The 22,556-nt window shown below is 42.1% G+C and overlaps 1 protein-coding gene across 3 annotated transcripts in view; it reads right to left on the bottom strand.

The window, feature by feature from the left end:
- Window positions 1-22,556, bottom strand: part of BCR (BCR activator of RhoGEF and GTPase) — a 102,494-nt gene that overhangs the window by 38,321 nt on the left and 41,617 nt on the right. For 2 of the 3 annotated variants that reach the window (XM_051633706.1, XM_051633704.1), the window contains exons 2-5: window positions 13,021-13,205; window positions 4,530-4,634; window positions 3,870-4,055; window positions 65-172 (exon numbers count right to left, since the gene is read on the bottom strand). In XM_051633706.1, the coding sequence (XP_051489666.1) occupies window positions 65-172; window positions 3,870-4,055; window positions 4,530-4,634; window positions 13,021-13,128 (507 nt within the window). In that variant the 5' untranslated portion in view covers window positions 13,129-13,205. The remainder of the gene's footprint in view (window positions 1-64; window positions 173-3,869; window positions 4,056-4,529; window positions 4,635-13,020; window positions 13,206-22,556) is intronic. The other variant, XM_051633705.1, reaches the window with a different exon arrangement.

The following is a 22,556-nucleotide window of genomic DNA, read 5'->3' as shown; positions in this document are numbered from 1 at the left end:
GAGTGACATGGCAGGGTATTAGTCAGATCCAGACGGCTCGTGTGTCTGAATACCATGACATTACCTCAGATATTTCAGCAAACTGAGCATTGGCTTGGCAGCATTTCTCTGCTGTCTCCATAGCAACTTCATAGTTATCCACAAAGGCCCGGTACACTCCCAGCTGGCTGGCCTGCAGGAAGCAAAACAAAACAAAATAAATGCTGAGAAAAAAGACAGTTTGGGATGGCCTCAGTATCTAATGACCAGGTTATGTTCCTTCATGCCAAAGAATTGCAGGCCCAGAAAAACATCTCTGACTTGTCAGCTTTGCTTAACCAGCACAGGAGCTCCCATGCACCCCCTTCCGTCTATGCTGAACAAAGTTCACTTGTGAAGGATGTGGAAGCCTGCAAGAATGACACAACCTTATTACTGCCATCTATGTTTCCCTTCTGAACTGTCAGATTAGTATCTATTAATATTTTAGCTCATTGATGTAACTGGAGCTGCTGGCTATTTGCCACAAAATGTGAATCAGACAGGAATGATTCAGCCCAACAGCTCAAATATGACCCCAGTAAAGCTACTTACTGGCTTTTGCATGATGGACACACTAAATCAAACCCAGATATTAACCCATATCTGCATTTGTGAATATCATTATAAGGGCAGCAGAGTGCTGAAAATACAGAAGAGAGATCTAGCACACAATCGAGTTTTGGAAGGCAGTAACTACAGGACTAGGTGACAGAAAATGGCAGTTTTTCCAGCAGAAGGAATATGCAATTGGTCCAAAAGAAGATGGAGCAGGCCTCAGAGTGCAGTAATAAGCAGTGATAACTATCACCAAGTCTTAGCACTGATCCCATTTGCTGACTTAGGAATTGCAGCCATATCCATGGCAGAGAATGTAAGATCCAACTCAGGAAATCCCTGGGCAGCTTCCAGGTTTGTCAGGATTGCAGAGCTGGTTTTGTGTTGCAGAGCTGCACAGGCTGTGCTGTGAATACCTAAGCAGCTTAAGCATGCTTGCAAGTGCATAGTCAGCAGAGAGCCAACAGGTGGAGTGCTGTAAAAGGCTCCGTTAAGAAGTTTGTTAACCAGAAGAGCTAGCACTTACCTTAGCATTCCTGCCACTTCCCTGTCACTTCTGCACAAGATGTGCAACAGGCAGAGCAGTTAACATTCCCACAGACAGTGCTCTTTTCCTCTCCTGCTCTCTCATAATCACTGTGTTCCCCATTCTCTATGGAGCTTTGTGCAAGAGATGATGGAAGAGAAAAAGCTACTCTCAGGAGAACATTCCCTGTACAAATACTTGTAGCTAACAGAGGGTAAGAAACAGCTATTTCCCAGGTGTGGGAAACTGTTCTTTTCTTCCCCACATAAGTCTAAACAAAATGTCGCAAAAGTATCCTGACAGCCGGCAGCCCCTCGGTACCGGCTCGCGACACCAGGGCACGTTTTACTGAAGAACCAATCTCAACCCTCATACAAAATAACATGGGTTTGATGGTTATGACTGAAGCTGAAGGAAACTGCACTCGCTTATGCCAGGGATGACAAGGCCCCAGCAGTATGGAGAGAACAAAATCTGTATTTGCCACTGAGGCACAATTCTGTGAAAAAGATGCTGTCAGAATAACTGATCATTTGCAGGGCTTACGGCATTTAGGTTTGGATGATGCCAACTAACATGGCAGAGCTTTAAAGTTCTTCCATTCCTCTGTGGCTCTTTAATTTCCTGGTATTCCTGAACAGTCTTTCTAAGCCATCATGAAAACCCCTTTTCCATTAAAAATTAAGCTTCCAATCAAAGTGATAATGCTCACACACGGTTTTCATACTGGTTTAAGTTTTATCTTTTTCAATTAAAAAGAACACACTGAAAATTAAACAAGCTTTAGTAGAAATAATTGGCTTTGATATTTGGCTGTGATATTTGCTAAATATTTCTTCCGATCTAAAAACAGTTCTAAAGTGTTTCCTTTCCAGTTATAAAAAATATGTACAAAATATTCCTCAAAAATGGGAAGCATATTTCATTCTCACATGCCTAGTGTCTTTTTTATTTTCCCTAATTTCAACAGGAAAAAGGTGGAATAACAGTCACTGATGTTGCAAATGGCTCGTACTTTGTGCCAGACCACATGACACTCTAAACCTCCTTGCATATACTATCTATACCTTCAATCCATGGTGCATTGTTTTGCATGATATTAAGGAAAACTAATGTTCCCAGGGACACCAGGGTAATAAGAAGGATTCCGGTGTTTATCATCAGATTGCATAATGTGACCAAAAGTAAACAGTCTGCTCCAAAAGATTTCATATACATCCTGTATAGATGTCTAACAAGGCCTGATGTTCCTGTCGTGTCTCTCATCGAGCTGCTTCCCACTGCCTGCCAAGAATTATTAGCTTTATCTCATCCAGCAAAGTGTTTGCAAATGTACCCAACCACCAGAAACTCAAACTGCTAAGCTAGCTCAAAGCTTCCTGAACTAGGGAAATTTGCTCCTTTGCTTCCAATACTGATGCAACAAATTCAATGGTTCTGCTACAAATGCAGAAAAATCAGGGGAACATAAAAGAAGAGAGGCAGAAGGGGCTTAACCCCTGTACCTGTGATCACCATCAGCAAGCAACAGTCTCAAAGAAAGGCCTGAGTAGCTATATGGTGAGTCAACCTTGCTTGACAGCCAGCACTAGTAAAGAACATATTCAGGTCTTCTTCAATTAGTGCTATCTTCATTGCTGCACTACACTTCCAAGGCAGTTTGTTAGGCTTCCACTTTCAGCAGCCTTCTGTACTTTTCCTTCAGCTACCAGCATCAGGTAGTTATGTCCTCCTAAACCAGTTGCTCAAATTGCATACCATGAACTACTCACCAAGGCACCAACTTGACCCCTCCTGACTAAAACATGCTGGCAGTGAAAAGCCAATTCCCATATTTTGATTCTGAGCTGCTGGCATACATGGAAAACACCATCTTCCAGGCCCATCTCCCCCTGCTACACAGGGCATAGGGCTGGTGCTGGGCTACACAGCTGCTAACAATTAAGTGATCCTGGTAAAGCACACTCCTCATCCAATAAACCCCTCCTAGGAATGTCACTCCTACCCTGAGAATCAGAGGCACCTCAAGAATGCAGAAATTTTTTTCTTTTCTAAAAAGGAAAAAACAGCTCCTTTAATCCTTTGCTCTCTGCACATGCTAGGGGAGGAGAGGCTAAAGGGGCCAAAGGAATCTCCTAGAATGCAAACCATTTGTCATCTGGCTCAAACTCAGCAATTTTATTTCAGCCTCAGGAATATGCTGTATGCATCTTTGTCCTGTTGTGCACTCAGAATTTTGTTGAGGTTGCTTGAAAGATTCTTAGCAGCAAGTTGACTGCAAAGCAGCAGGGGAATATCAAGGCCAGGATGGTGGTAGAAAAGCAAAGCCAAAGGTGATGACCATAAATCAGAGAAAATCAGCACAAGACAGAGCAAAGCACCACAGAGAGAAGGAAGTATGTGAGGGAGTTCAGCCATTCTGAGAAACACTTGGCTGTCAGTGTTAAAAAGTACCCTTTCTAACACTGCTATTCTCCCATTTTCCTCTAAAGCAAATGGTTTGACACAGCAGACTCCCCGGAGATTCAGAATTTCTGTGAAATTATATTTGCATTAGTAGCATAGCTTGCTGGAGTCTAATTAAAGGCATTGAAACAGGCCCTTTTGCTGTAAGCCTTTCACTGCAGTGGCAAAACTAGAAGTCTCTCATCTAAGCCAGCTATGGACTTTCATCCCTTCAGTCTGTGCAGTCACCAAAGGTGGTCGTACCAGCACCTGCAGGATCAAAGAGAGGTAACAGAAACTTTGGTGATGGGAACTGACTCACCAGCTTTTGGAAGAGGTCCCCCACACGTTGCTGGTGACTCCACTGCTGCACTCGGGGAAAGAGTCCATCATAGAACTCTTTGTGGATCTCATAGAGCTCAGGCACTTTGAAGAATATTGTCTCAATCTGCTGACTAGTCAGCACAGGCTGAGAGGTGGTGGCAGCTGCTTTTAAAGGCTTCATAGGCTGAAATCAGCAATGAAGGAAATTGTTATCATGCAAACCAAGTACTTTCACCTTTGCCACATGACAACACATCCCTCCAGAGAGCTGCTTTTCATCCTATTAATAAACTCACACCATTCCTGAAAGCTAGACATTAATAAGTTCTCTCATAGGGATCAGCCAGCCCAGTAGGTGAACTTTCCCAGGATATTAATGGTGCGATTTAAATCCCTTTGCACTCCATTTCCTTCATCTTTGTCCAACTACACAGCAATGTGTCTAATAATTAGCACAGGGTACTGAATACTACCACATTAATAACTCCCTGCTTGTACCATATCCCGTCCTTTCTCTAAGCCTCTCTACTGAAGGAGTAACAGGTACCTTTGCACCCTTCAGCCTATAGTATGTGAAGTTCTGGGAAGCTTTGGATGGATGCAGCAGTGAAAATTCAACACCCATGTACTTGAAATTATATCTGCCACCAGCACTTACCAGCAGTAGAGCCTCCAAGTGGCTCAGGTAGGTCTCCTCACTGGCTAGGATTCCTGATAGGACCCATTTTCTCATCTCCAGGCCTTTCTCTAGGTCTGGCTCACTCTACAAAGAAGTTGTTAAAGAGAAAAATTAAAACAATGAAATGAAAAAAAAAAAAAGAAAAAAAGAGGGTGAAGAAAGAAAAAAACAAGAATGAGGATGGAGAGTAAAAGGTATAATTCAGCTGATCACAGTATACTTCAGTTTTTTTCTTTACTTTTAGATTAAAACAAACAAATAAAAAAAACCACCTGTGCTCAGTGTTGTGTTTCTAGAAACACACAAACATAAAATACTAAAAAAAAATTGTATTTACCAGCAACTGATGTAACTTAGATTATCGACAAGTGTTGGCTTTAGTCATCCAACTTTGGTGCCTCAGTTGGGTGCCCCGACTTCTTCACAAAACACAGAACTTAGAAACTCAGCATTTATCCTCCTCAAAAACATCTTACAATTCAGTCCCTCCTTTCTATGAGAGTTCTCTGTGATCTTACTCCAAAGCCATGTTTCTCTACCAGACAGGATCACTTCCCCTGCATCTACACAATGTGCATGAATATGGGCAGTTTCAGCCTGACATGGCTGTTAAGATGGCTGCTCTCTCACACTCTCTACACTAAACTCTTTTTCAGTGCTGGCTTGCACACTGTCTATTTTTAGTTAGAGGATGGAATAATCAGCCCTGCTTGGAGCACACATGCTGATTTTCTTACTGGGATTCCATGCAGAAGTCCTTAACCAAAACAACAGGAAAAACACACAAACAAAAAAAACCAACAATAGCATTCACGGGCAAATGAATAGACATCAAGAGAAAACTAACATCAAGTGTTAAGTAATCTCTCCAGTTGAGTTTCAATTATCCTTCCTCTCAAAACTGTTACCTGAAAAATGTTAAACTTGATAAAATGAAATTAAGTATTTCCATAAACTCTGAAAAATATGTGGCTGAACAGTGAAGATTACAAATCATGAGAAACACCCCTCTTTTACATAATCTAATTTCCAGTTCTTTTTATTTCTATTATTCACAGAAACGGCTTTGTAAAAGTCTTGCAACCTTTTAATGTTGTTAAATGTCTCTGAAAATTGAGTCAGTAGTTGGATCTGAAAGGGTAGATAATTTTAAAGGACTCTAGGTTGGTTGTTTGGGGCTCCATCCTACTCCTGTTAATATCCAGAGGAATATTCAGCTATTGATTTCAGCAGGAGGAGGATCAGAAAACACAGCAGTATGCTCCACTCTATTAGCTGACCATAAAGCCCTTCTACAGCTGACAAAAAAAAAGCTCCGCTTAGTTTAGGGTCCTATGCTCTGAAGGTTCATGAGGTTCATTATGGAGAGAAGGTGTCTTGCCTATAGGTAAGCTTACAGTAACTATCACATTCTGAGTGTGGCTTCGAGCCTATGCACAACACAGAGGCTGATCCTCACACTTCCAGATATTTCTGGTTTCAGTCTCTTCAATAACCGTCCTGATTTTTTAACACATCCATTAAATTTCACAAGATATTTTCTAGGCCAAAATACCTTGCAGCAACTGCTTTATAAAGATTTTGTGAGGTGTCAAATACCACCGTCACCTCTTAAATAAAAGTGGCAGACAGAAGCTGTTCTAAGGAAAGGAGTAAAATTTACACACACGTCAGGTACTATATGGAAAGAACTCGTCTTTGCATCCCACCCTTCAGTGAGGTTCAGTAACACAATGCCTTTTAAAATCTTGAAAGGGCACCTCAAAGAAGCTAAGAATTTGTAATTCAGCAATCGTGTGCAGAAGATTTCAGAAAAACACCCATGCCAAACTACATGATAAAAAGAACACTGCAACAGATTTTGTGCATCTACAGAGCACCCGTGTGGCTTCCTGTTAGAGCTCAATCAGAAATGTGCAACAATGTTATGATCATTCCTTATGCTTTCTGTACCAGTAGTGCCTGGATGTGCACCTTCTGGACCATTCTGTAAGGCATGGTACATACACATAATCATGACAGACAGCCCCAAGATATTTAACAAAGATTGCCTTCACCAAAAGAGGCAGGGATGTAGCTGTCTGAGTGAAGCTCCCAGCAGCACTGGTGCAAGAAAAACACAATACTTCTTGCTTTCCAAAGATTTCTTACAAACTTACAAAAGAAAAATGCAGCTTCACAAAGAAGCATTGAGAAAAACTAACAGTGCTCCAAAGTCCCCGCTGCTGAGGATGAGGTAACTAACCAATATTGACACAGCACTATAATTATCTTTAGCAGGTTCTCTTGGAGGAGGTGAGGATTTAAAAACCAGCTGGGTATGTTTGTAACATCTGTGAAGAGCAGCACACAATGACAAGTTATTTAAATGATTCAAACTTCCCCATCATGACAGTGGCATAACAGTCTTCCTTATAGTACTGAGAACAGTTTTCCTCTTCACAAATAAAAGCTTCAATTTACAAGCCAGTTCTTGCTGGGCATCGTCAGCTGACAGAAACAGCATTTTCTGCCTGAATGTTAATTTCCTCTCTTTAAAAGAGATGTGCTTTCAGAGAGACAAACATCTCCCAGGACACACTAGAGCCCTTCCTTCCTGGCCATTACCACAAGGTCACTTTGCAAAGTCGGTGGTATTGTCCTAATGCTTTATAATAGGAGTATTCTCCAAGCGTGATGCTTCCAAAGCTCCAGCCTCTGATGCAGCCAGCCAGGGCAGGGCCTGCCTGCTCTAAGCTACAGCACAGCAGTTGCTTAAGAAGCCCTCAAGGGAGTTTATCCAATAATCACATAGTATATTACAAGGTTTCCATGCAGCACCTGAAATTTACATACAGATTCCTCACATGTGAAAAGATTATCTCCTGCTGTGTCAGGGATCTATAATGCAACCATGGAGCTGCTGCCTGCATTGTGCTGCCTCTCTGTATTTCCTCCTGAGAGCCAGTGCCCTGACATGAGTTCCCTGCTGAGGGAGGCCTTTTCTGACAATGTCATCTGGGGCCACATTGAGCAGCATCTCTTGCTGCTAGATGAACATCTGGAAAACAGCCCCTGTGCTTCTTCAGCCTCGGGGTGCTTTTTAAATTGCACTTGTTATGAAACGTACCCAAGGACTGAGCAAATTGCTGGGAGTTGGTGCCAGCATCAGGAAGAAGAGGAGCAAGTCATTGTATTACAACATTCCTCACTTAGAGAATTGGGAACAGGCTCACCTGCTTACCCAAAACAAGACAGAGCAATTAGGAAGCAGAGAGACTGCAAGACTGTCCTTCCACTCTCCCCTTACAGCATGCCAAACCAGGATGCACTCAGTGCCAAGGGCATTTTCTGCTTTGCCCTTATCTGACAAAAAAAGGGAAACAAAGAGCAATGCCATGACAACAGCCTCACTGTCAGCTCTGTTCATGCACTACAGGTAGAAGGGAATGTAAGAGAGGGAACATCCTAAGCATAGGTATCAATCTCCCCACTGGTTCAGGGAGACCTGCCAAGGCTGAGGACTCCTTTCCCCAACCCTGGCAATAAGGAAGCAGTCAGAAAACTTTGAGCTGCTTGTGGCAAGGGGAGGAGCTGGTACCACATCTACCAGACCACATTAGCTACGAGAAAATACACCTATTAACCAAAGTGCAGATGGGATGTTCCCAGCAGGATGTGGGAGCAGCCTATATTGGCAAACCCTAACCTCTCAGCAGGGAGTGCCAGGTGGTCAGCAGTCCATCCCATGCTTCCTACCCAGCTTGGTTAGCCCGTTTTTCACTTGTACAAGTCTGACTAGTATTTCATGTTCTGACTGTTCCTAACTCTTTGATGCCAGCATCTGTTTCTAGCCTTTCTCCATTGCCCTTCCATCTTTTGGCTATCTCTTTACCCACTAATTCCAGAATAAATCTATTTTACAAGACTATCACGGGGCAGCAGCCAAAGCATTCCTGTCCGTCTGCCATGGGAGCGGTGAGGATCCAACATCCAGCCAGTTCTGAATAAGCAATCAAAAAATCAGCACTTTGCTCCCTCTCCTCATGAACTACATTTAAATTACAACCAACCAAACAAACCAAACAAACAACAACAACAACAAAAAGGAAGGTGGAAAAAAGAAATATAAAGAAAGTTTCACAGGTGTCTCACACCTATAAGGTTCTGGTGTTTCCTTCTCAATTAGGTGGTGCTTCTTGCTATTCCAAAAGCAGAACAACCAAAAGATTGAGTCACAGTCATAAGTGCAATCTTGAGACCTGACCCAAGGCCAGTCAGAGTAGTTAGAGGTACTGCAGATATTAGAGAGTGTGCATACACTGGCCCTGAGCCATGGCTGTTTTGAATGTGTTTACAGCTTGTCAGCCCAAATACTCGAGTTCACTAACCAGGTTGGCATTGCATGTTGTATTCAATTACTGCAAGCCTGAGATTCACCAGCTCCAAGGATTAGACAGATTCAGCTCTTCCTGATTCTGTTTAAATAACTCATGGCTTTCTGGTTGTTGTTTAAATTAACAGCAATAATTGTTTTCTTGCAAATGCTAGAAAAACACAGATTAAGAATTCAGAAACCACAACATATAAGATTTTGTAAAGTGGCTGCTACTAGCTCTGTGAAGAAACTCAGTGATTCAAAGTGGGTGTATAAAAGGCACTTTAACTCTGAGACCTTCCTTGGTACAGTGTGCTCATACGCTGCGCAATCAATGAGCTCAAAGGGAGGTTTCCTGTAAGGACAGCTCAGAATCTCATAGAGAAGCTGCAACCTATGAAAGAGAAAAACTATTAATTTCAATTTTTTAAGTGTAAATATCTTTGAAGGCTTCTGCTAAACAGCCTGGAGGTGTCTCATTGTCTTGGTGATATTAAACAGGGCAAATTCTGTAATGAAGCCAATCCTGCTCCATGCAGGGAAGGGAAGGAGCAGGGAGAGGAGCCAGCATTATTTATAACATCAGTACTGGTGTGCCAGCTCTTCTCAGGAAGGGCCGTGCATCCAGGCAGAGCCCTTAAGGAGTAAAGAGTTGGAGAAGAAAGAGGAAAAGTTGCATCTGTTGTGGGTGGTGAGGGGAAAGCAACAGTAAAACAAAAACAAACAAAGCCAAATACTGAGAGGAAGAAAGGAGAAGGATTTGGAAATGCTGGAGAGGGAAAAATAAGCTAGCAAAAGTAGTATCAAGCAGAGCAGTAATACCATCTATTGATGCAGCTTCAGAGGTCAGCTTGTCTGGACCCCCTTGGGACCAAGCCAGGAGAAAAGCCTCACCTGCTTTTCCACAGCCCTGCTTTCCACATGGCTGGCAGACACTGAGAACAAAAAGATGTGGTCTGAGGACTGGCAATGGCTGCCAATGCTGTGCCAATCATGGACTGCACAGCAGAAAAGAGAAGATGATAAATCCTACCAAGAAATCTCTGAAGTATCATCCAACTCCCCCTCCGAACAGAACAGAAGATAGGAGCTGCTCAGCTTTAGCACTCCTCCCTCCCTGGGTGTGATACATACAAAAGTTGGAGAAGTGACCCCTCTCACTGCCCCAGTGGAATTAGCCTTACCTCTCCACTGGCTGCCCTGTGCACACCTCCACAGAGCCACACACCTTCAGCTCCAGACATGTTTTTTGAGCCTGGCTTTACTGGCAAGCAGATCTTGAAAGGCCCTTCTTATTTCTACTCTCCCCATCCCTGTAATCCTTTCTCCACTTGAGAAGCAGCAATTGCATTATAATGAAGCTTCCCATCCTCTCTCAGTATCTTTAGCCTCCAAGCTGCAAGCTACCCACACCAAAACTCTCGGCAATAACACTTCTCTAGTGAAGGGTGTCAGTCACTAACTTCTCCAGCTGTCCCAACGCTTCCCTGGGCCCCAAGAATACTGTAGCAATCTCTCCCTCTGTCCTTCTCTAACTATCCAGGTATCTTCTCCACTTTTTATCCTAACTGTATGGGGAAAACAAGCACATTATCTTCTCTGGGAGTGAATTATCACTACCTATTACAACCACTGACACCTTCTGAAGCCACCAGCAGCTGTCATTTGGGCTGACATTTTCCAAGACGAGTTTCCAGAATTTCTTGAAAGTTCAATCACAACCGTTCAACTGTTACACAAAGCAAAGTTCAGGAAAATTAAATCACTTCTCAAATTAAGTAAACAAACAAATTAAGCATTTCTCCTTTTTTCTTCTTTCCCTGTAGGCTTTCTTCAGAGCAACAGCCAAAGTCTGGCAAAAGTACTGGCTTTATGCCAGAACATGTGTCAGCAGCTCAGCAATAGATTCTGGAAGAGCCAAGAGGGGGTATGACCTAGCTTACTTAATGCAAACATTTGCTAAGGTCTCCTTACCACAAAAATTACAAGTCAGAGGATGCTGAAATCAACCCTACAAGTGCTGATGTTGATCATGTCCTCTCTGGGTCCCAGACAAAACTATGCTGGTGCACCTTTTGTCACTCTCTGTGTAAAGCAACTGATGTTTGTGCAAAGGACACATAGCAGGTAGAGTATTTAGACTATACACAGAAGAGGTGGCTGAAGTGGTACAGTTCAGAGACAGACTAGCTTGCGTATTTTAGCCTTCTCATATGCAGGTGGTAGGTGGGATCTCAAACACAAAGGTGTAGATCCCAAACAACAAGGTGTAGAACACCACAAACTTTCTAGAAGTCAATTGCAGCCCACACTCCTGAACACAAACATGAGGTGCTGAAAGTTGGTCACCCTACTCACTGAGGGAACAACTTGAAGCCCCTCCACAAGTAGTCCAGGAGGTATCCCTTCATTGTCTTCATTGAGAGAGACACTGCTTTTGCCACTCTGCACTTTCTCTACAGTAGCTGAGTGGAACCTTGATCCAAAAAAAGGCTGGAGCTGCTGTTAGGAGATGGAAGGACTTAATCAAACACTTGGCAGAATAATACAAAGCCCAGAGAAAGTCCACAAAGTAAGCCAAAGAAAAATGCCCTTGATACCCAGAAGGCAGCAACTCAACCTTCAAGAGGAAAACTGGTCTCATGGACATGGCAGATGAACAAACATCATACCAGAATGTTGCTATGTCTATGTGATGCTAAACAAATTACTTAGAATCACATTAAAAAAAACCCACATTGTTTGCAATGTTTCCATTTTCTGGGTACCTGACTGGAGTGTCATTAACTCTTGGTTGCAAGTGAAGTTGAAGGAATTTTACTTTAAACATGAAGGAAACTGCATTATAAAGTCAGAACTGTGTTTTGCAGAACATTATGCGTCTCACTTTAAGCACCCAAAATTAGAAGATGCTTTTCCTATAACCTGTCTGCCTTGATTACCTGTGGTTAGTGAACATACCATCCTCTTATCTCACAGGAACATTACAAGGATAATTAAGACCTATGTAGCATTCCAGCTGTATTTGGAGTTAATGGTCATGCCAAAAGGAAATGACTGCTTTTGTACTCAGAGTTTGCAGAGTCTCCTGTAAGGTGTACATGGAGCTTTAGAGATAAAATAAGGAATCCAGTGAGTATCATTCAGTGCCCACACTGAACAATGCAGGATTCCCACAAAAAAAAAAAACAACGATATGACTGAGCAACTAAAAGACATCCTAAAGATTCAAGAGAAAGCTATAGCTAAAAGGTAAGACTGGATAACCACAATAATTTTTTAACTTCTTAATGACTTCACAAGTTTAATACTTTGTGTATAGTACATGTGTTGTTACGTACAGTTAACTGGTAATTTCTAGATTCTGGTCCTAAAGATAATCTAAAATAGAAATTTTACTTAAGTTCCAAGCTATACCCATGCTACTGAACATGAAGCAAAAATAAAGCAAGGTAGCCTGAAGATCCACATCAAACCACAGGTCAGGCTACGTGGTCCCTTCTGAACTTTTTATGCATCACAATATAATCATATACATAGTTATTTAGTGAATAGTCAAATTCTTTATAAGAAGTGGTCATCTCCCACCCAAAGTCACCACAAGTCAGAGCTGGCAGATTTAATTCCTCTGATTGTTTTCATGGGGTGAAGGAAACAGATCTTATATTTTAAATGCTTTAACAAAACCTTTAACCCACCTGAAAATAACTCTTATTTTCCTCATGAAAGGCAATGACAACCCACATGCACAGATGTGTGAACATCATAATGAAGGATGCTTTGTTCCAGAGCCTCCTTTCCAAAATACCTGGTATTTAGAGACACTTTCAACAGCAATTAATCACCAGTTCTCTCCACTAGAATTCACAAAGTGTGAAAAACCAAGGCTTAAAAATCATAGACACAACACTCATCCCTGAAGATTAGGCTTAGCATGGGCTAGAAGCCTCAATTTAGCTTTAAGTATACAATATCAATCAGGCACTGCTGCAGCATGTCAGGTCATCTGTCCTACAGTGCTGGTAGTCCCTGCCTGTGCTCCCTGCTAAAGCAGTTCACCTCTTGAAAACCTGCAAAGCTTTGCTGACTCCAGAAAGGCAGGAAAGGACTCACTGATTTTGTAGACTCCAGAGACCCAGAAGACAGGGTGTCCCGGCTGCCCCGACTCTTGGAACTGAGATGGGGTGAAGACGATGGCGAGTCATCAATATAGGGCATCATATCATGATGCCTCCTCTGTTCTTCAGCACGGTCTGCATCATAGGCATAGCTGGGTGGTGTGCCACTGAATGAAGCATCTGGAAAACATCAGAGAAAAATGTCTGGTCAGAGTCATGCTGGACAGGAGACAGGCTGGTCAACCAAGGCACTGGCTGCTGCCCAGCTATTATGACTACTTATCAGTAAACCCCGAGTCAGTGATACTTAAATACAGATCAATTGGAGGTGTCAAATTCAATTAAACTCCTGTTGTCAGCAAACATTCATTCACTCATTCTAAGTCTTAAAAGGTAAAGTTCTGTCTAATATCTAACATTGGTGTCCATTTACTTACAGCTCCTTCCTTCAAGTTTTCCTTCAAAAGCATCAGAATGAATCCTTTCACAGGCTCCATAAAAGTTATGCAGCCTGGGTTTAGGAATGTAGTGGGTTTGGGTAACAGGCCCTGTTTTTTCTGTAGAACAAGAACAGATGATGCCCCTGCCCATTAAGTACATGTAGATAATACATAGCTCTGGGGAGAAACATAACTCTTTCCAGACCTCTTAGGAACAAGAGGACTAGGAAAGAAAGGTCTTACATGTCAAGTGAACCGGCCTACTGCCAAAAATAAAATCCAAAGAGGCCCTCTTCTGTTGGCTGCCCCTTCTCCTCAGTTTTGAAAATAACTCCTTAAACAAATTAACAAATCACCAGCCTGCTCCATTCTACACCTGTACCCCAAAACAAACAACCCGAAAAACAAATTAAAAAGGATGGTGATATGAAGAGTGTAATTAATCATTATTGCATGAGATTTCTATGGGCAAGATGAGTAGTAAAACTGGTTCTGCTATCTTGAGCAGCTGCATACAGATACTGTTTCTGAAAAAATCTATATTAAGGACACCTATATTAAGGACACACACACTAAGCAACTCCCTCTACCACACGTTCAAAGGTCTTTTACCTCTCTGCACAAAGAAATACACAGAGGACCAAAATTTGCTTTCAGGACACTGGCACCACATCATATAAGCCTTGCCTGAGAGAAGCTGGAGACAACTTTACACACAAGTTACATGGACCTGTGAAGGGCTTTCACCTGTCAATGATCACAACTGTTCTGTGTGTCTGTATGCATGGACCACCAAACACGAAAGGGTGGAGGTTCCTCCTCCTTTTTCACTTACAAGTCAAAAAATACCACTCTTCTCCCAAAACTGAAAACTAACCCCAGGGAGATAAGCTAGGTCCACCTTAACAGTTGCAGGTGAACCTTATGGAAGACAAAGCCACAAAAAAAACAAAAAAAAAACCAACCAAAAAAACCCACAAACAAACAAACAAAAAACCAAACAAAACCACAAGCTTTGTCTTCTAAGTTTGAAATTATACATTAAATTCACATTTGAACACAAATAAAACAATTTTTTACTTGTTTTCACAAATATCCAGGTTCTCTGAAAATAATAAGCAGAAGCTGCCAAGCATTCTAATAATCCTGTTATACATCACTAAGGCAGGGTGGAGGAGTAACATTTTAAAGCCCACTTTCCTCCTTCACAGTAAACTCAGCTAAAGCATGACTCATTCCAGTTAAGGATGTGAACTTTGTGTGCAACAGAATAAAACTTGATCCCTGTGGCTTATTCAGGGGGGAGAGCTGGTCTAGGGAATTTACACAAACAATATACTGAAAATCCAACAATAAATTCATTGTAGAAATGAGCCTCTGCCTCAGCTTGTACCAAATACCACCCAGTTAAGTAACAGCTGTATATGAGGCCTTTAGGCTGCTGAAGGACCATGGCAATATTATTTTAATAAGCTCAATGAGTTTTATGTCACCCACCCGTGTGTGGTATTACCTTGTGCTCTAGGTCTCAGAGCTCCTCAAGACACATTAGATTGTGCAAGAGCACAGGATTGAGGCTGAGGTTTGGGGCAGAGAGGAAGAAAGGTGGCACATATTCTCTAGAAGGGACCATTGTCTACATGCTAGAGCTTTCCAGAGCTCCCCGGTCATTTAGAAGATGCCCTATTAAGTTAGTTTGGCAAACAGAGGCTTGAAAGGGAGTTGCTGAAGTAAGAATGCTCAGTCAAAAAATAAAAGAGATCTTTAGATACTCCAAAGCTGGATAATGTCTACAACACCTACAAGACAGACAAATGTCATGCTGGAATTTTGAAAAGCTCTTCAGCTAAAAGAATATGAAAGAGAAGACAGCATGGCCCCTACCTTGCACTACCCAAACAGGTCAGGAAACTCTAAAAAGAGTAAGTTAAGATACCTTCCTCACACACAAAATGAATGGTCTTCTGTTTGGCTGGAAGGTTAAAGGACTGTTTTGACTTCAGAAACTAGAATTTTAAGTGGTAAGGAGGATGGGTGCCCCTTTGCATATCTGCACTATTTATCCCACATGAAACCAAACCAAACCAAAAACCCAAACAAGAAACCCTAACACTAAACAACTTCAGTGAAGGACAGCAGATATCCATTTTCCTTTCAGCTGTCCCTTGTGCAACTTTCTAACCCAAGAAGTCTGCAAGACATTACTGACAATTTCACACTGGCATTAACCAAGGAGGAACACGAGTACTAAGTGCTTATGTAGACTTCATGCTTTTGATCAAGCAACAGTTCTTTTTCCTTCAGAAGTCTCCTTAAAGTACTCTTATCCAAACTAGTTTCTGCTGCACACATGCAATAGTAACAAGACCACATTGCTGCATAGAAATTAAGGAAGGAATATTTCTTTCACTCACTTTTAAAATTCATAGTTTGCTTCACTTCTGTTAATGGGGGTGTGAATGCAGACAAGCAGAAAGGCTCACAGTGAATCACAGTATTTTCACTTTCCTCACTTTCTCCTGCTCAAAATCAGGCTTCACACTTCTACCTTCCATAACATGTTCTGTCTCCTACTGCACAGGAAAACTCTGAAACTGAAAGGCAGGTGGAAGACTTGGGCTCAGAAGAGATTTATTCCTAGCTTTGCAGCACAACTCAGTCTACCTTTGCATCACTTTTGTACACAGAAAGCTCCACACAGCATTTAAAACTTTATTTCTGTATCCTCCAGGGATCCTTCACATATTAAAAAGCTTAGAAGTGGTTATAATCCTCTTCTTTCTATTACTGCTGCATATAGCACTAAAATCTACCTATGGAGATTTTCATTATCTCCAAGGTAGAAGGACCTTTTTGCTTTTATTCTACCATTTTTTTCCAACAGAAGCAAAGTATTACTGTAATTGGATGACCCACACAAGTCAACACTAATAACAGAGGTAGACTTATATCTCTGTGATTAAGGAGACCACTGTTGCTATGGAAACTAGGTTATTCAGATCTCCTAAACCCAGCACAATGCTCCAGAGGCTGTTGAGGCTCTCTACCTGAGAGCAAAAAAAGACTAGAGCAAAGAGATTAGAGCCAGGAGCTCAACTGCTCAGACACTTCCAACTGTTCTAAGGGCTGCTATAGTAAATGGCAAGTGGAGACAGCAGTTGGGCCCAAGCAAGAGCACTTGGTTTCTTACCCAGCATCTAAGGTAGGGTGAGCATTAAGAGGGCTCTTCTTCTTTTAGGGCCAGTCATCAGTAACTGAGCCAAAGCCAGAGAAAGATGTAACACACCAACAGTCAATTGCTGACAAGGGACAACTAAGGAAAAAGGGCAGGCACATGACAATGTGCTGAAACATGCACTGAGAGCACACCAGAGAGATACTGAGGACACTACTGCACATGTGTTATGCTTCTTTCACCTCACCAGCAGGCCCCCATGCCTCTCCTCTTTGGATAATCTGAAAGAGATCCCACCCCTTAGAGAAGAGCGCCACTGTAACTTACAGAAACAAGCCCTCTCAGCACCTAAGAGTAGCTATTTCTACCACTGGCCCTCTGACATTGTCTTACACAACCCCTCTCCTGCACCAGTACAACCTTCCAGTGCAATGAACTCCCCAGGGCTAAAAACGCTCATAATGAGGTCACACATTCTGCTAAAAACTTCACACATTTACTTCCACCTTTGGTTCTAACACCAATGGCCACACTGGCCTTGCTTTGATCCAGCTTTTAGGAATCTCTTCAGCTCCTCTTAGCTACTATTCCATTTCCTCACCTCCTTTTTCCTCATTGTGCTCCCCAACCCCTCTTTTTTACCCCTTAAATTAAGATTCCTTTTCTTTATTTTCCTGCTCCTCTCCTCCTCTAAATTGCTCCTCTCACTGCCTCAAATTTCACCTGGATGGGAAGTAAGGAAAACTAAAAAATATACAGTTACTCACAAATTCACTGGCACTCAGAGACAGCACAGCAATACTGTTCCCTTGTCCTGTTGCCTACACCCTTCCTGCTGCTACATTCATTCTTTGGGAATATGAAATCAAGTCATCCTGAAAGCAGGATGGGAAAATGAAATTAACTTATAAGTGAAAAGAAAGACTAGTTGCATCTATCCAGGACCACACAATGGTTCAAATGCATGTGTCATACTTTCACAGCATCACAACATCCATAGCTGCTCAAGAGGTTTAACAGCAGCATGCAGAGAAGCTTCCAATCTAGCTGTGCTCCAGCTAATCCTGCTAAAAGAGCAGTGAAGCCACAGCAGCTCAGACCTGCCTGCCTAAGTAAATACTCAGGAATCCTGGAGGGGGAGAGTTGCACCTCATGCCAAAGCCCCACATCACTGTGGCTTCACTGTAAATGGTACCAAGGCTAGTGCAAGTTTGGAATGTCTATACTCACTCTCCAAACATTCCCACAGCTGCAGAGCAGAAGAGAGCTAATCCAGTTTGTATCCTCTGACTGTGTGTTTCCATGTTACAGAATTTGAGAGGCCACAGCTTGACAATGGATTGTCTTGGCAGCAATAGGATTTAAAGGTTTCCCCCACCAAACCATAAACCACTGTGTGGCCCTTTCACCTCTCATCCCCTTAGTTCTGCAACCCCTGATAAAAGAACTGAACCAGCTCAAAGAAAAATATCTTGAATGCTTCCCTTCTAAGCTGGATCAACTCTCTGATCTAGCTGATGGCACAGAAATCCAAACTGAATGGATACATGCATGGTAGTTCAGGGATGGTATATTTAAAATCTTGTACTGCAACTTAAGACATCATATCAGCAAATCAGTGCTTGAGTTTCCTTTACAGTGAAGCTTGAAACTTAGTAAATTCCTGGGATTTACACATGGCTGGTTTGTGGATAAGTTACCAGAATGCAACACTTTTCTTTTTTTTTTCCTCTTTGTTTTTGACCTTTAAGTTACTAATATGCCTTACTGCCCTTAGCTTCAGCTTTTACCTACTACTATTTACTTGGTGATAAACAATCATTTTATTTCCTAGTGCTGGCCAGACTACCTGGAGAAAGATCAAGAATTTGAGCCCAGTGCTAAGCACACGCAGAAGCACATCGGGGTGGATGGGCTGCAAATGCAGTTGCCTAGGGAACACAGCAGTACTTCCTAAAAAACAGAGAAGTTAAAACTATGGAAAACTAAACATCTTGATGATTCAGAAGGTGCTGTGGAAATACACATCTTCAAAACCAGAAAATAGTGCACCCAATACTTCACACTCTTTTGCACAAAACTGAGATTCACAATTAATATGCTACCTACACCAGAAGCCTGTCCCAGAACAAAGATCAAGTATCAAAGAGAAAAAAAAACAAAACAGCATATATATTTCAGATGTCAAATCTCTATGGATTTATTCTTCTCAGATTGATGAGAAGATGCATTTAACTCTGTCAGGATGCTGAACATTCAAAACAAACGCTCTCCTTCATATTCTGTACCTCTTCTCTATGTAAAGACAATACATCTACATGTCAAGATGTTTGTGAAACCTGAAGCCCCCACTCAAATACAAACCAAACTCTTTTAGCAGCAAACAATCCCCTTAGTTTGCAAATCTGTTCTTTAGTATTAGATTGGCAAGAAAACGAGAAGGTAAAAAGTACCAAAAGTCATCTCCAAGCCTGTCTATGGCCTCAAACTGTATTTCTCCATTAAGCACATGAAGAGAACTAACTAGCAGTGTTACCTGATAGACTCCTAGAAGGCACCTCATCATTTGCCATAAAAAAAAAATGGCCACAGAGGCCCACCTTGCTTCCCACTGCTGAACAAACTGTTTGGGATCATGGGATGCAGAAGTAGAACTGCAGTGAAATACATAAATACAGCCCACACTCAGAAAACCCCCATCATCACACAAAACCATGGCAGAGCTAAACAAGCAGCTTCGTGCAATGCAGCCAAACTGCAGTTTCTGTTCTGCAGGCAGACATAAAATGGCCTTGAAAGTGTGCTGCAGGGAGACAACTTGCAAAGAAACACACTCTCTAGGGAATAGGATGAAAGGGGAACAGTACCCCAGGAACGAAGGTCTCTAAATACATAGCTGGACACTGGAATGACAACTACAGGTTACACAGCAACAAAAAGGAGTTCTATGAATCCAAAACTTCAGCAGATTTTCCTGAAATCAACATATCCATTTCAGGTTTGCATTCTCCCCTCTCCCATTACAACAGGTCATCTCTCTGCAGCATTTTGAGAAGCTACAAAAACAAGTATGTGTCACATGCAAAATTTACCCCATGATTCACTTTCTTTTAAGGGGAAGGGTGTGTTTATGTGCATGCATATGTATGAATGGATGTAGAGATTGAGAACTGCATCTGATTTTTGAGATGGAAGAAGGAGAAAGCAATGTACCTAACATACTGAAGTAGTAGGACAGCTGGTGGTTCTTTCCACCCTCCTTCCCCCAATGGATCTCAGGCCATAAACATTAACCAGTCTCCAAGAAACTTTTGAGTTTACCATAGACGAGCTTTATCCTTGTAGCAGGCAGCACTCTTAAGAATTTAGGAGATTCATTAACTGCAGTCCACTTTTAACGTTTTAGGTGTGTCAAACCCAGATCACTGAACATTAAAAAAAAAATAGGTTTAGAGTTCTTTAATCTGCTCATATATACTATGAAGAACTAATGCAGAAACTGGAGCACAGGTCTAATTTGTTTGCAGCAGCCTGCTACTAAGACATGCTGTTGCATTTTGCTCTGACTGGCATTTTCCCCAGGGACAGATTTCACATTCACACAGATCTAATACCCACGCAGAGTGAGGTTCCATAATCTAGCCAGGAAGTGAAAGCTGGGACTACCGAGACCATTGTTCCCCTCAGGGAAGCCCAATGTATCCCCACACAGGACAGAAAGAACTGCTCACTAAGGCTACTGAGAGAGTTGCTATCATGACAGAAAAATTCAGGAAGCTAACATGATCCTCCAGGAGAGTCCATGTTGTACCAGAGAAGATGACACTGCAGCATGCAAATCCCAAAGATTTCCTTTCTGCCACCCAGTGCAACTTAACTTCCCCGCTGCCCATCTTTGCTTCAGACAACTCTGGCTCATCAGCCACGGGGTGCTACATGTGAAGAAGTGTAGACCAAACTGTCATCCACAGAGTAGTTTCAGCCAGGCTTTGACACAGTGCATGCCATAGAGGTCAGCAAGGGAAGAGCAGCAGAGGTGTAAATTCCCATCTCTCTAAGACATCTGACACTTGGATCAGTTCCAATCAAACTGAAATACTGGGAGAGAAGCACAATCATTGCACACCACAAACTGGACTGAGGAGTCAAACTGGTAACAGTTGTGATTAGGAGAAAAACAGGTTACAGGTTTAAAAGATAGGGCCTTTAAAATACAGGGTGTCTCCACAGCAACTTGTACATTTTAGGATATACTAGAAGCATGCTGTATGTAACTAACATTATAAAGTTACCCACAGTTACTGCAGAAGGCAAGACTTGAACAGTTCTCTGTGACAGCTGACAATGCCTATGTCCTGCTGGCTGCTATGTGCCCTCCAAGACACTAAAAAGGTTTAAATGACATCACTGACAGCCCTAAGCATCAGTGAGTAAACACACATCTAGGAATGAGGTATGGTCCCTGCATGACTGGCTACCTTGCCAAAAGGTAAAGGCAGAGAAACGCTGGTCAGGCTGAATTACATAGGTACCATCCATTCAAGGAAGAGTGTGAGAATACTTAACTCACAGGGCAGGCCAAGGCTCAAAAGTGTGACTCTCCTGTTGCTTTTTTCTTTTAATACTTGTTTCTCCTACATGTTCACCACTAAGTCATATGGCACAATGTAACACCCCATAACATGGATTAACGCCTCTCTGACTCCTCTGCCTTGGAATGTGAATCTGTTTCCATCCAGGGTCTTTAGATTGCTCTCCTATGCTTTCCCAGGCAGGCTGGAAAGGTTTCCATGTTCAGTTCATGTTGGCAGTCTGGCCACTGAATGTTCTTGGCAAAGCAAATCCCAGAGAAAACGGGAAGACCTTTCCAGTTTTCTTTTCCACTCCTTATTCAAGAGTAAGCACCAAGTTTAACTGTTCTCATTCACTTAAAAGTCTAGTAGGCAGAAAGTAAATTCTAGGCCTCGTTGTTCAGAATTAAATACTTTTTTTCCCAGTATAAAAATGCATGGACAAGCAGATACACTCACAAGTACATGTGACTTTGCACCAAAGGCTCCACTCCAGGAACTTTAGCAGTGACTAGATCAGAGGTGCAAACTGATTGAAATGGAAAAAAGGTTTCCATGAAAAATAAGATCAAAAAAACCAAACCAAAATGAAACAAGTAAACACCAACAAACTACACACAGCTGTAAGACGAAGAACCTAGAAGTCAGACTATTTCCCAACAAAAGCAGGGGCTGCAGTAGGGTAGCTGAAGTTTTACAATTCAACCAGTCTCCAAGCTCTTTGTAGGTTCCTGTCCTTGTCTCACTGTCCCATAACTGACACATTTGCAGGGAGCACAGCAAACCACAGCAGGAGCTGGCTAAGCTAAAAATAACTGGCAAGAGTGTTATTTTATAACCCAGAGCAGTTCCCTATTCTGTTTCACTGATCATCTCCACACAATGCATCAGCATAACTGAGCACAGAGGTGGGATGGAGCAAATGTGACTGTTCGGGTCAGCACTACTGCTGTGCTCTAGCTACTGCCTTGGTTTCATTTCTAAAAAGAAATCTGCTAACAAAGACTAAGAGAAAACTGCATGTACTAACTGCAGTGTGGGGGCTGCTTCTCTCATACCTAATGTTCCTCTAACATTTGTCAGGTGAACAGATGAAAATTCCAACCATGATCAGCATGCTGTTTACTATTTGTTCTTCACAATTGTCTCAGAGTTTTGCAGCTGCTTCAAACAACATTTGGCAACAGGAATCTCCAGAGAAGTAGAAGAGATTAGAAAATGAATAGAAACAAAATGAACCAATGGCCACAGCATGACCCGTTAACAAAAGGCCCACAATGTATATATTCCATTTCCTGTATTTAACTAGAGCAGAGCAAAAGTCCTGCCATGCAGACAGGAAAGC

Source organism: Apus apus, chromosome 16 (assembly GCF_020740795.1).
Source record: "Apus apus isolate bApuApu2 chromosome 16, bApuApu2.pri.cur, whole genome shotgun sequence".
NCBI lineage: Eukaryota > Metazoa > Chordata > Aves > Apodiformes > Apodidae > Apus > Apus apus.
Note: the sequence above shows the minus strand (reverse complement) of the source record. Positions and strands in the feature narration are given on the sequence as shown.